Source organism: Epinephelus moara, chromosome 3 (assembly GCF_006386435.1).
Source record: "Epinephelus moara isolate mb chromosome 3, YSFRI_EMoa_1.0, whole genome shotgun sequence".
In the NCBI taxonomy this organism is placed as follows: Eukaryota; Metazoa; Chordata; class Actinopteri; order Perciformes; family Serranidae; genus Epinephelus; species Epinephelus moara.
In genome coordinates, this window is record NC_065508.1 from 3,280,154 (window position 1) to 3,293,901 (window position 13,748).

Here is a 13,748-nt window from a genome sequence, read left to right on the forward strand (position 1 = left end):
CCGAAACACCTCTTCCTCAAGAAAACGGCTGCCCCACGAGTAGAGAGAGCTACAGACACAGTGGAGGTAATGTTATATAAACAATGTTCGAAACGCTTAGTATGCTATTTACAGAGATAGCACTGGCGATCTGAACCGGTCAGTGGCGAAAAAAAGCACTTTTAATGCGCAAACTTATACGGGACGCATTTGCCCCCATATCTACCTCGCGGCTCCTGGCTGCATCCGCCGCCTCAATACTGAACCAATTTTAAAACGAGTTGTACCTATGAATCATACGCACACATACACATGGGGAAATAGGGCCCAGGTTGAAAAATACAGAAGTTATCTTTTAATGTCACTTTAATGTTTAAGATGGTAAAAGTGGGGCTAATTTTTTTATTACTTTGTACACTTTATCTGCCGACTAGCTTGTGCATTTGCCCCTTGGGATCAATAGTTTTATCTAAATCTATAATAATACACTTTACCTTTCTTTAAGCCTAACTGTTTGCACCTCTGCCTATACATAATTATTTTTACACTCTTGTTATGCATATACATTTTACTATATTTCATTCTTGCTACATTTTGTCTATTCATATAACTACTGATTTATATCACTTTGTATCATATGTAATGTTTGTTATGTTTTATTTTTCATTTTAACTTTCTGTACTTTACATCCTTAAATCCTTACACCTAGATTCTCGTTTTATTTTTACTTGTGTTTATCATTTTTATTTTTATATACATATTTAGATCGCATTGGTCTTGCATTTGTTGTTCATTTGACAATGAATAACTTTGAACTGTGTACATCATAATTTAGTTGTTGGTTATACTTTGTATTATTGTTTTGAATCTGCAAAGGAACTAAAGTTATCAAATAAATGGAGTGGAGTAAAAAATACAGCGTTTCCCCCAGTTGTAGTGGATAAGAAGTATAGAGTTGCAGAAAATAAAAATGCCCAAGTGAAGCACAAATACACCAAAATTTTACTTTGGTACCCTTCTTGAGTAAATTTACTTTCCACCACTGCCGCCTTACGTTTTTAATTGTCTGCTTCAGTCATATCACACTTGATTGAAGCTGCTATGGTCCATTAAGTGAGGAAAATGTGAAAGCAGGAGGTTACAGAGGCAAACAGAATAGTGACATTGATGTTTAATTTCTGCTTTTGTGTTTTGAAATGTCTTAAAATACTAACTAAGCCACTTTAAATTTGTTGTAGTGCAGTTTAACTTTGGTGTGGCTCTTTAGCAAATAAGGACACATGCCGTTTGACTGTTTAGATCCTTAATCCTTAGTAAATATCCCCCATTGTCTTGTTTTGGTTTATGCTTGAGCTCAGATTACATTTTAAACAAAAAAAAAAAAAAAGACTCAATGCAAATGGCAAGGAGGAAAGGCGGACCCAGCAGGAGAGAAAACCTGCATTACAACTGCAAATTATTTACAGCTGTTTGAAATAATGATGAGTCCAACATGGATTTCTGTTTTGTTTTTAAATGTTGCATCACATGCAGTCATGGAGGAAGTATTCAAATAATTAACTGAAGTTAAAGTAGCACTGCAACACTATAAAGATACTCCATTACAAGTAAAAGTTACACATTTCCAAAATGTCCCCTGCATATAGAGATATTACAACAAAATGTGCTTTAAGTATTACAAGTGAAAACACTCAAAATGGCCCCTGTCAGTGTAATATTATTAGATCATTGCTACTGATGTATTGTATAAGCAGTACTTAAATGTTTTAACTGGCTGACGTGAAGATAATTTTTACATCGCTCATACTGCTGGCTAATCTAATCTAAAATTAATATTTACTCTATGCATGTTAATTATAATAACAGATGGATTGTATGAGAAATACAAAATAAATGAAGACAAATGACATTTTAAAAGCAGAGCATCAACTCGTCAGGTGGATTTTTAGTCAGGTGGACAGTTAAATTGTGAAAATTATGTAATCATCACTGGAAGGCAAATACTTACTGGGGTTTTAATGAACTATCAAAGACTAAATTCACCATCTGAGAAGTTTTTTGTGCAGTCAGCTGTGAAAAATCTTGACAATCAAAGCTCTTTATTTAAAAAGGGTAGCAAAAGTGACTCCAAGTTTTATTTCAAGCTCCTTTTCTATCAGTTCTCAACCACACAGCTATTTACTTTTTATAGTAATGCTTTATTTGAGCAGGTTCAGCCTTATCTCTTTCAGTCTCCAGGCTCTTTTTGTGTTCTCACATAAATGTCGAGACTTCACCAGCAAAACAATGAAGACTTTTTTTATTCTTTCTAGAGAGTTGGCACATGTTCAGCTCTGTTTGTTCACGCTCATTCATAAGCATGTAAAGGTGAAGTGATAGTTGAGCAGGTGGAGCATGACTAGAGCAAAGTGGTGCTTTTTTTTTTAAAGTATTTTGTAGAACAACAATGATAAAAACAAAAATTAAAAACCGCACACAGTGTTCAGAAGTTTCATTTAACTTCAAATGTAACTGTAAAATGCTTCTGCCCCACATCTAACCACTTCACATGTGTATGGATTGTCTTTTTCTTTTATTTGCTTACAAGCCAAAACTAAATTTTCTTGTCTTACTCACGTGAAAAGAGATTTGTGATAGCAATAAGTTTCATCCGTGCAGCGTTACAAACCATTTTCCCAGAGACACACTGATGAATATCAAAATATTAATTTAAGATACACTTTAGAAATGAGTCAAAACTTTAGTACCTCTCCTTGCTATCATTGTCACCATAAATAAAATAAATATGCCTAAATTTCTTTGAGTATCTTCCCCTCTTCATACCCAAATAATATTTTCGGCCTTTTGATAAAGGCTTTATACGTGGCAGTACGGTCCCTAGGATTGGCAGAGCAGTTCTCCAGAGGGATCAGTCTGGCCCTGCCTAATGTTTTTGTATTACCATTGGGCAGCTAATATACAGAGATTGACATTTTGGATGCATGTGCCCCAGACTAATTAGTATCTGTTGGAGGCCATGTCTTGGTGATCAGCATCACATCCGGCTTGAATACATTTGTCTCTACCTCTACCCCTATCTCAGCACACGTCCAACCCAATAGTACTCCCTACCCTTTAATTTGCTCTCAGTTTTGGCAGCACTTTATTTTCAAAACCACATCTGGACTATCAAATTATCATTTGTTCCTTCCCTCTGTAACAGACTGTGCTTTCCTTATATGGGAAAGAAAGAGACTTCTATGAACCCCTTGATTTTATTAGCTTTCAGAAGCTAAAGACAAACACTTTCTATCTAGACGTGACCTTTTCCAGTTTTTTCAAGTCAGACACTTTGTTCAAGCTCAATCCCCATCCTTTCCACATGCACCCCCTAAATTACCCTGGGACAAATGTCTGGCGATCCTGCCAAACTAAAAGGGCATTATTTCACAAACACACAAACATCTCATGACATGGACACAAATACTCTTTTTTTAAACAAAACTATCTTGGGAAGCTGAATTGGGATCAGAACTTGCAGAGGATTTCTGGGATGCAGCCATTAAGAGGATATATTCGTCGTCATCCTGTGCTTGCCTCGGGCTTATACAATTCAAGGTCCTGCACCCTACCCACTTTAGAAAGACAAGACTTGCAGAGATCTGCCCGAGTGTTGACAATAGATGTGACCGCTGTAACAACACACCTGCAGACCTTGCTCATATGTTCTGTTGTTGTCCCAAAACAAAAGCTTCTGGGCTTCTGTTTTTGGATCCTTGTCATAAATTTTACAAATGGAATTTGCAGCACTGAACCCTCACAACACTGTTTGGGGTTTTAAAGGACCTCAGTACTCTGACTGCAGGACAGGCTGATTTAGTGGCAAATGCATCTCTATTAGCTCATTGCAGAATTTTGCTAGAATGGAAGTCCCCTAATCCCCCATCATCTTCTGTCTGGCTTAAGGACCTGATAGTTTTTCTTAAACTTGAAGATAAAATGTGCTCTCAGGGGCTTGATAGCTTATTCTAACAGCCTTCAAACACTCCCTCTTATACCGGAGAGGAATATTATGTAATTATACAGTATTACTATTCACTCTCATGCACTATTATTTACAAGACCTTCTCCAACTTTAACCCGTCTTTTACTTATTTATCCATTTTGTTTTTATTGTTTTCTTTTTGTTCTTTTTGTCATTGTGTGATGAACTTGTATTTTTTAGGGACGTTCGAGGTAGGGGCAGAAAGGTATGGGTGGGAGGCGGGGAGGGATGTTGGTTGAAGAAAAGAAAAATGAAAGGAAAATTTGTTTCAACTGAAGCACTGTGTGCAGTTATCCCTCAATAGTAATAAATGTCATAGATAAATCAATAAATACATAAATAAAAATGGAAATTCTATGTGAACCTCTGTATTTTTAAATCATATGTAGTTTCCTTGAGAGAAAGCGGTCTTTTAAAAGTCTGTCTGTTTTTATCTCTCTCTACTTTTGTAGCATCTCTGTGGTTTTGAGTTTAGTTTCACTCCTGAGTTCCTGTTTGTACTTTCACACATCAGCCTATTTACTGATCTCTGAGTAGCCATTTTGGAGCTGTGTTGAGTGTCTGCTGCAGGCAACACACTGTGGTTTGTGACTAGCACGCCTTTAACTTGTCATCAAGGTAAATAACTTGACCTTGATGTGTGGTGCAGTACAAAAAAACTTTGTACTTTGCACATCAAAGTTTTACCTTTGATTAGTATTTGATAGAAGAATATTCACTGTAAATAAAAGTAACCCACTAAAAATGGCATTTTTAAAAAAAATCATTTTTACCTGAAACTGTGCAGAGAGATGCTCTTTTACAGCCTTGAGTAGTGTTTGCAAGTCCTCCTGTCAGATTAGCCTGTTTATAGACTGAGGAGCGAAAAAACACGCATACTGAATTCCAAATCCCACGTATAATGGAGTATGCATACTACTTTGTCATAAGATTACGCCTTTAACTTTGACCCCTGTTGCTCATATATCCGTCACAGTCTGTAGCGGGAAAATATAAGGTGAGAAAGTAAGAAGAAAATTGCAATTTGGAACGCAGCAGATCTTAACATGATCAGTTAATGTTACCTTGGAGATTAAAGAAAATGCCAGCCACAAAGCTCGCCAGAGACGGAGGCCAAACAGTTTTAACTTTTACGTTATAACTGCAAACATTGTAGATTGACTGATCGATTGAATAAAGTCATTATGGCTTTTGTGAGCTGCTAATGAGCTGTCAAGTGTCTTGTGGCTCACTTGATGTGACGACTCTCTCGCTGTAGAGAGGATTGTGGGCCAGACTAGCCAGAAAAACATGCTGGCTTTGACGCTGCAAAATGCGACTGGGTGCAGTAGAACATCCTGGTATTTTTGGCATACTGCATTTGACATGCTGTGCAATGGGACATACCAAATCTTTTCCTTGCATACTAAACATATATATATAGTAGTAAGAGTAGTAGGACACACAGACACAGTATTTGAATTGGGGGACTCATTTTTCTTTCATCAACCTCTTTCTTCGCTCGTCTGTATTATAGAGGCTTGGCAGTAAAGTGATAAAGTTTAAAGGGATTTTAAAGCAAAAATAATATATAAAAAAATATGTGCATAATAAAATTAATTTAACTAAACCTACCAAATATTTTCAGTCTTTACCCTTAACTTACATTATTAACACATGATACAGTTTATATATTCATTTTTAAAAAAAATACTTTCTTGTTTTTCTTTTTTATTCTGTTAATTTATTTTCTTTTTAATGCAACTTTGACATGCTGGCCGACAAAAAAAATACAAATCCAGAACCCTCTGAATAAATTGAAGTCTAATGATGGAACAAACCTCTCTGTGTGTTTCAGGATGAGGTTCTGGCGGTGTCCAGGAAGATGGTGGTGCGGGTGGAGGATCTGGTGCGATGGGCGTGTGCAGAGCCGGCAGATTGGAGTAGCAGCAAGCTGCCACCCAGCGGGATCAACGGCCTCCACAAACCCCTCCAGAGCAGCGACGGCAACAGCGGCAATGACAAGAGCAGCGAGCCGGTCAAAGACAAAACTAAGAGTAAGAAACGGTGAAACCCACCAATCAAACACACCCTGAGAGCCCAGAGTGATTGGCTAAATGGAAACTACACATATATATATATATATATATATGGCACCAGTTCTCCAACATTGTCAACAGTTTAATTAATTGTAATAATTCTATTATGTTGTTAGGCTACCATGAAAGACACCTAACACTTCCCATAGATGTTTCACAATAAAAGCCTATCTAAAAAGGGCGGGATTATGTCCCTTGAGCCTCTCGACCATAGACTGTAGCTAGCCATTGGTTTGTGAGCTCCCGTTTGAAGCCTCAAACTTGGCATTTTGGCTGTTGCCATCTTGTTTTATTTTGGAGCCAGAAGTGACCATATTTGGATGAGAGGCTTGCGCTGTGAATGAACGAGAGGTGGTTCTGGCTGATCACCCCGGGACATCTCCTTGGTAGCGACTAGTCAGTCACAATTTAGCCACGCCCTAAGTCATACCCTGCTTTGCTGCTGTTTTACTCAAAATGGAACCAGGATTTACAAAATGAACATCATGCTGTGTTGAAGAAAACCTAAAACTACCGACTGAGGCCACACACTCAGAAGGAAAATGTTTATTGAGGTAATAAATCAAGTGAGAAGTCTGCTCATTTCTTCATAGAATTGTGTACAGTCAGACTTCTTTTTGTAGTCAGTGGAGTCGCCTCCTGCTGGCCGTTAGAAAGAGTTCAGGTTTAAGACACCTCTGCATTGGCTTCAGTTTTCAGACCTGGAGGCTAGGTCCACTTCTTTAGTACAGTCTATCGTCTCTGCCAAATGTCTTAGCAGTAAGTGTCAAGTTTGATTGACGGTAACTTAAGGGCCATTGAAAGTATTACTATTAAAAAGTAAAACTCTGTTTTTATACTGGAATTAATGCAGTGGAGATGTACGTTATGCTGACTGTAACAACAGGTCTACATGGAGGGAATGTTGAGCACATTGTTTTCTGCTGCTGAGGTAAATAAGGGCCACAAGGAAGTTACAGTCTTGTGTTAAAACATTGAAAACAAGAAGTGAAATGGTGTCAAATGTAAGGTTGCTAATCTTTTGTGTTAATGCATCCTGCTGTTGTTGTAGCATTCTCAAACCCATCAGCAGAGACATTTTTAAAAAACAGTCCATAGCAACTTATGACAATAATGAAACAAAGCAGTCCACTTCATGTTTCCCAGCAACATGGAAGAGTTTGCTGTGATGTTTTCTCTTTCAGTTTTCTTTTCTACAGCAGGAAGTGAGAGTGTGTGTGTGTGTGTGTGTGTGTGTGTGTGTGTAGTTGGCATTTGCTGCTTGTGATTACTTTGCGCCTACATTTGATTAAAATCTGACCAATTTTATAATGTAACACACAGCTTTAAAGATTCACTATGCAGGGTTAAAAAAAGTATAGACTGATACAGAAGTAATCCCTCTCAATCATCACTGATGACCCTGCTCTCTGCCTTTATTTTTATGTTTTATCTAATTTTTTGTGTTCGGGACATTTAAGGGCATCTACCCCCACAGTGCTCAGGTGAGGTTGGGGCAGGTGCCAGGCCACCTAAGCAGCAGGCATCTAAAGACAAAGCACCGAAAAAATGCAAATATAACAAGGCGAAACGCCAAATGAGTGAATCTGGGGTTGGCTTTTGCTTTTACTTTAACTTTCAATGGCAAATGTGTTAACAGACAGTAACAGACAATCTTGCATAATAAACCCTTGAGGTCTGACAGAGTCTGACAAATATAGACTAATAAACAAAATCAGTTCATCTGCAGAGCTCTGGGATCAGCTGCTCATATTATTTTAGTAAGGAAGTATGGCAAAGTGATGTATATACATGTACAGCAGTGTGTTATCATAACCTAGGGTGTTTGAATAAAAGGTGTCACAGTATACTGGTATTGATTTTGGCGACAACCATGATATTTAAAAATGAAATCTTGTATCATATTGATAATAAACACATGATAATATCATGTAAAAAATCCAGTGCCTCTTCCGAGCTCACATTGCCTCCCTCTCCACATTTTTTCTTTTTGGTCACAGACTCTCTCTCCATCCTCTTCTTTTGCCAACTTTTGCAAAAAATGAGATTAAATGTGCAATAAGCAATGTTAAAGATGAGGTTGACTGAGAGCATTGTTATTAGTTTAGCGATAATATCATTTTTGTGAACTCTTTTGGCGACAACAATTGTGTAATGAAAATGTAATGGGTGGACACATGGTAATGTTATTTTTCACAGAAGGGCGTTTCATGTCTGTCTTGTGTCTTTTCCTTTTTAGATGACCTGCCAAACTGTCATGGCATCAAAGTGCTCAGCTACCCGCAGTACTGCCGCTTTCGCTCCCTGCAGAGGCGCATCCAGGACAGAGCGAGGGGGCCGGGGCTGCAGGATCCCCACCTGCTGGCCCTGGGAGGTGTCAAGGTGCTGCCCAACACCCGGCTGATGTACTGCAGAGACACCTTCAATCACCCGACGCTGGAGAGCAGCGCCAGTTTCTCCTGGCAGTTCAGTGAGTGTTTCAGTGTTTTCAGTGGGTAGGGGGAAACCAAAGCATGACTCACACTGGATTATAGAGGCAGGTACTCCATTATGATAATAAATAACCCCCTTTTTATGGCGATTAGTAGGATAGTAGATGCACAGGTGACAAACAGAAGTCAGCTTTGTTATTTGCCACCATCCAATACCAGGTTAACCTGTCTCTAAGTGCTGTGTCTGACAATTAATTTGTGGTTATTTGTTTTAACACAACTTTAGAGAGTAATATTTATTAAATAAACAATCCAAATGCTAACAAGTTTAGTAAGCACTGAGTTGTTATTTACAGAAGCGTATTGCATTCACTTGACAAATAAAAAAAAATCTGTTTTATTGAGTAATTTTTTCTGTTTTTCGGAGTAATTTTTTCTGAGTTAAGAAAGCAATAGAACAACAGACGCTTTCATTCCTTTCTTGAGAGCTCGATATAATGGAAGCAAGCATGACCCGCTTGTTTAGTTTAATCCAGTTTTACTTTGTTTTGGGTCTGAGACACTGGGAGATACTCTTGTCTTTAAGTCATATAGATGGTGTTATCATTAGTTTGTCGACTTTACGCAGGCACCTTACCAACTATATGACTCTATTGCTCTCTTAAGTCAGAAAAAAAATACTCAGAAAAACAGAAAAAATTACCCCGAAAAACAGAAACAAAATTACCCCGAAAACAGGGAAAAAAATTACCACGAAAAACAGGAAAAACTACTCAATAAAACAGATTTTTTTTATTTGTCAAGTGAATTCAATACGCTTCTGTAGTTATTTGCAGATGAAAAGGCATGAAGACATATGTTTCAGAAGTCTAAAAAGTTTCTGACTTCTAGGTCACATATAACTTGTAGTAATAATTATATTTCATTGTGTAGTTAGGACCTCATAAATACAACTGTTCCTGTTTTTGCCAAAATGGAGAACGGCAGTCGACCTTAAAATGACCATAAACAAAAGTTAGTTGACAAGTTAATGTATTTATAATCTGTTTTTGTGTCGTTTCTATATTTTGTTTTTCATTGTGTCTATGAACCTGAATTCTCATGTTTGACAGTTCAGATAATATGACACACATAACATGTTTCATACTGTATATAGATGTTTACTGTATTCATGCTGACTCCATCATGATACCTTTTTAACATTGTGTTAGTAGTGAGTAAGAGTCTTTGGACAGAATTCGTATCTTTACACATTTCATCATCTTACATTTCAACATAAGGAGTGTGTAGCTGCAGCCTCCGCTGGTAAATGGACCTGCACTCGTATAGCACCTTTCTAGTCTCCATACTACTCAAACCAACTGACTTATTAGACATTTGTAGCTCTCTGAAATGGAGCTTGTTACCTCTCCTTTTTCTTTATACATGTTATTGTTTTTTGTTTTTCTGTAGGATGTCCGTCTCTCAGTCTTCGAGGGCGACCTCGCAAGAGGAGAGGCCGAGACGGCAAAGACTCCCCTAACTCCAGCCAATCAGAGTCCTGGATTGAGAAGATGAAGGTTTGTTCACTGAATCACAGGTTGTTTTTACCAACAGGGCTTATGCCTGTTCTTAAGCTCACTTGTAACTTGGCGTTCCATGCCACTGCTAACAACACACGTCCGTCCACGAGTTGTAAGCCACAGCCAAGTTTGTTTACTTTTCTCTCCTTTCACATGATATATGGAGCTCCATATCGTTGGTGTAACCTGCTCCAGGTGTCTATGTAAATTTGACTGCTGTATCTTCTGTGTTTATGTAAGTGTGTGTGAAACAGTTTATATTCTGCTGAGATTAAATGCACCTGCTACCAGGTTATTTGAAGCTGCTCTGTTGAAAGTGGGGAGTAGAATTGTTTTTCCTGGAGGCCCAGCGTGGTTAACCTTTTAAACTGACAGCCTCAGTTGAACACCAAACTGGATCTGATCAGCCAAGGACCATTTTTAGACATTACATTTAGAGAGCGTCAAACAACCTCCCAGATATAACAACAACAACAACCGTAAAACTGCTAATAACATGTCTTTGAGTCACTGGTGTTAACTCTTGTAATTGCAACAAAAACATGTTGAGTACCACTAAACGGTTATTTGTAGAGCACCTTTTAGACAGAGGCAAAGAAATGCATCAGAACAACATTTAAATACACAATAAAGTCAGCCTCTGCTGCACTCTAGTGATAAGTGGCAAATGTTAGCATGCTAACACAGTAAAACTTGTTAAACATCAGCATGTTAGCATTTATCTTATATCTTTATCTGTGTCACAACCACAAGCATGACTTTAGACTGTTTTGTAAGTATGTAAGATGGCAAAAGAAATCTATAATTACTGTATTAACAAAGGAACGGTGGTCAGTACCTCCTTACTGACAGACTGAGACATTTCACAGGATTTTAACTTAACAACGCGACTACAGTGATTTTAAACCTTTCCCTGCCTTGGTGTCTCTGTCGTAACGCTTGATGTCTCCCTCCCAGGAGAACGTGATGGGCAGCGTGGAGGTGGGCTGTGAGGGCAGCTGGCTCCCCCACCCTGAAGAGCAGCTGTTCCTGGATCAGCTCTTTGCCTACATGGAACGCCTCGGCTCACCCATCCACAAAGTCCCCAACCTGGGCTTCAAGAAGAGTGAGCCTCTACCCTTCTCTTTTTTTTTCTTTCTCTCCTTCTGACCTTTATGTATTTCTTTCTTTTCTATTTGTTCTTTCTGTCTGTCTGTCTGTCTGTCTGTCTGTCTGTCTGTCTGTCCGTCCGTCTGTCTTACGTTCTTTAAAGGTGAATCAGTGTGCTCTTGACATTTGAGAAATGAAAGTTCACAGATTTAATTCCCATGATGCCTCTGGCTAGATCTGTCAGAAGACATTTCTTTTTACCTTATTTAACCAGAATTGTGCTGTTGAGATTAAAAATGCTGTTCACGAGAATCAGTGTAACAATCAGCTGCTGTCAGTTGCAGACCAACAACCTAAAACCCAATCACTTAATATCACAAGGTAACAAACGAGCAAAATAAAATGGTGAAACCTGACACAAACTGCCATTAAGCACAATATAAAGACCATACCCTGGAAACAACAGCTGTTAAAAACAGCTTTGTGTCAGGACACAGATGGCTGCAGCTCAGAACTCCTGCTCGACTGGTTTCATGATCACACTTGTGACTGTGTGTTCAGGCTTTATGTTTTACTTCTGCTATCGAATGCTCTGTGAGTTCACAGAGTACAGAAAGTTTAACTAACCTGCAATAACAGATTTTTTTTTGTCCATTTGGAGGCAGCAGAAACAAGAAACAGCTGAACACATTCTTTTATTTTCTTTATTAAAATCTTTAATTTAGATAACAACATTTTGCAATACAATCTGATCATATCGCCACGTTTCAATTCTACTCTGAGGTCATGAATGATAAAATGGTCGCCTATTATTTGTCGTCATTTGAACCTCAATATTCTCAGCTCTCCTTTTCACAGCATTACATTTATATTCTTATCACTTAGCTGCTTTTCAGATGTATTTAGTCAAATTTTAAGTTCAGCATGCTTATTTTTATGGCTTCACCATCAATTAAAAATGTTTAGTTTAAATATAACAATGTGAACATGCTTTATGCTTAATAATACCATAAAGTGTTCAATTAGAAATGTAATGTTTTTCTGAAGTATTATATCTGAGTGAAGAGGTAATTTAACTTTATATTTAAGGAAACATTGGATCTTAATAGTATTTTAAATAAAGTTATGAGAAACTAAAAGATATTAATTGTGGGGCTGCCAGAAGCTTCTGTGGCATGTGAATATGTGATAAGGTTCATCATAATTAAAGCGGCAGTCAAATGAAAACATTAAAAAGCACAGGAGGAGGGTCCGTTTCATCTGTATCTTTATAACCAGGAGAGAATAAAATCCTGCACATTCAAAGTACTCAACGTGTTTCATCAGAACATATTTGCTCAGTCAAATTGAGCGTTTTTATTTCAGCTTTTATCTGCTCTGTTTCACATTTGCATTTCTCGTCTGTTTCCACTTGCTGTGCTGCTGAGTTTGAACATGTCCGCCCTCTCTTTCCTCAGTTGATCTCTTCCTCATGTACTCTGTGGTTAAGCGGCTTGGAGGCTACAAGAAGGTGAGTCACTTCAGGTTACTTCATTTCACTCAGCACATTTAACCTTCTATGTAGAGGAACAGATTGTCATGTCGGGGTTGTCTTGTGGAGAGTCGCGTGAGACAATTGAAACCGCTTTTTAAGGTATTTTTGGGGCTTTTGCCTTTATTTGATAGGACAGCTTTAGCATGAAAGGGGGAGAGAGGGGTGGAGGACGTGCGGCAAAGGGCCATGGGTTGGAATCAAACACGCAGTCCCTACGGCAAGGACACAGCTTTCGTACATGAGGCGCATGCTCTACCAGGAAACCACTCTTAAACGTTTATACCAAATATTAAGCTACCACCAGCAACTGTTCTAACTAAGCATAAAGCATAGAAGCAGGCAAAAACAGTCAGCCATTTAAAAAAAAAAAATTTTTTATACTTTACGTAAGCGTACGTACCCATCGGTGAGAGAATTTTTGATGGGCAGTTCAGCTCACCGCATGAGAAGAGAAACAAAACTGAGGGAAGTAAAGAAACGGCTTAAGTCAAGAGGGGGTGGGATCAAAACAAAGTTTTTATATTAGGTAAGCTTGTTTCTTAAGGTATTGAGCTCTTAAGCAGAAATGTTTTGCAGTTGTTTGTGTAATTATTTGCCAGAGCACAGTAAATATCCTTTCCTTTCAACATTGGGATTTGTTGTTAATGTGCTAACTAGCGTCTTGATTCCACACCGTCTTTTTTGCGGTTGGTATGGAGAGTTATTTTCTATGACGCAGGCCAGAGTCCTGCACGGGTCCAGTTTTCAAGATCCGACCCGACCCGACCCAGGGACGTACAAACCCGCACCCGAACCGCAAACCCGCCCATCAGGCCAATTAGTACTGCAACCCGGTCCGACCTGTTGAAACACGACCCGCAGCCCGACCCGTAACCTGGATTTAAAGTAATCATTTTGAGTCATATTGACTGAATATTGAACAGCATATCACCACAGTTAAGGTGCCAGTAAGTAAACAACGACCTGAATGAAGCAGCTCTCACAATAAAAACCTGACTTCAGCTCCATCATCAACCCTCTGTGTTCTTCTCCCATACAAGTGTAAAAGCA

At 38.5% G+C, this 13,748-nt stretch overlaps 1 protein-coding gene across 1 annotated transcript in view; it reads left to right on the plus strand.

The window, feature by feature from the left end:
* Positions 1–13,748, plus strand: part of zgc:77151 (uncharacterized protein LOC337153 homolog) — a 53,025-nt gene that overhangs the window by 25,919 nt on the left and 13,358 nt on the right. Inside the window, exons 4-8 of the mRNA XM_050041133.1 lie at positions 5,841–6,039; positions 8,321–8,551; positions 9,966–10,072; positions 11,033–11,180; positions 12,622–12,674. Of these exons, the coding sequence (XP_049897090.1) occupies positions 5,841–6,039; positions 8,321–8,551; positions 9,966–10,072; positions 11,033–11,180; positions 12,622–12,674 (738 nt within the window). The remainder of the gene's footprint in view (positions 1–5,840; positions 6,040–8,320; positions 8,552–9,965; positions 10,073–11,032; positions 11,181–12,621; positions 12,675–13,748) is intronic.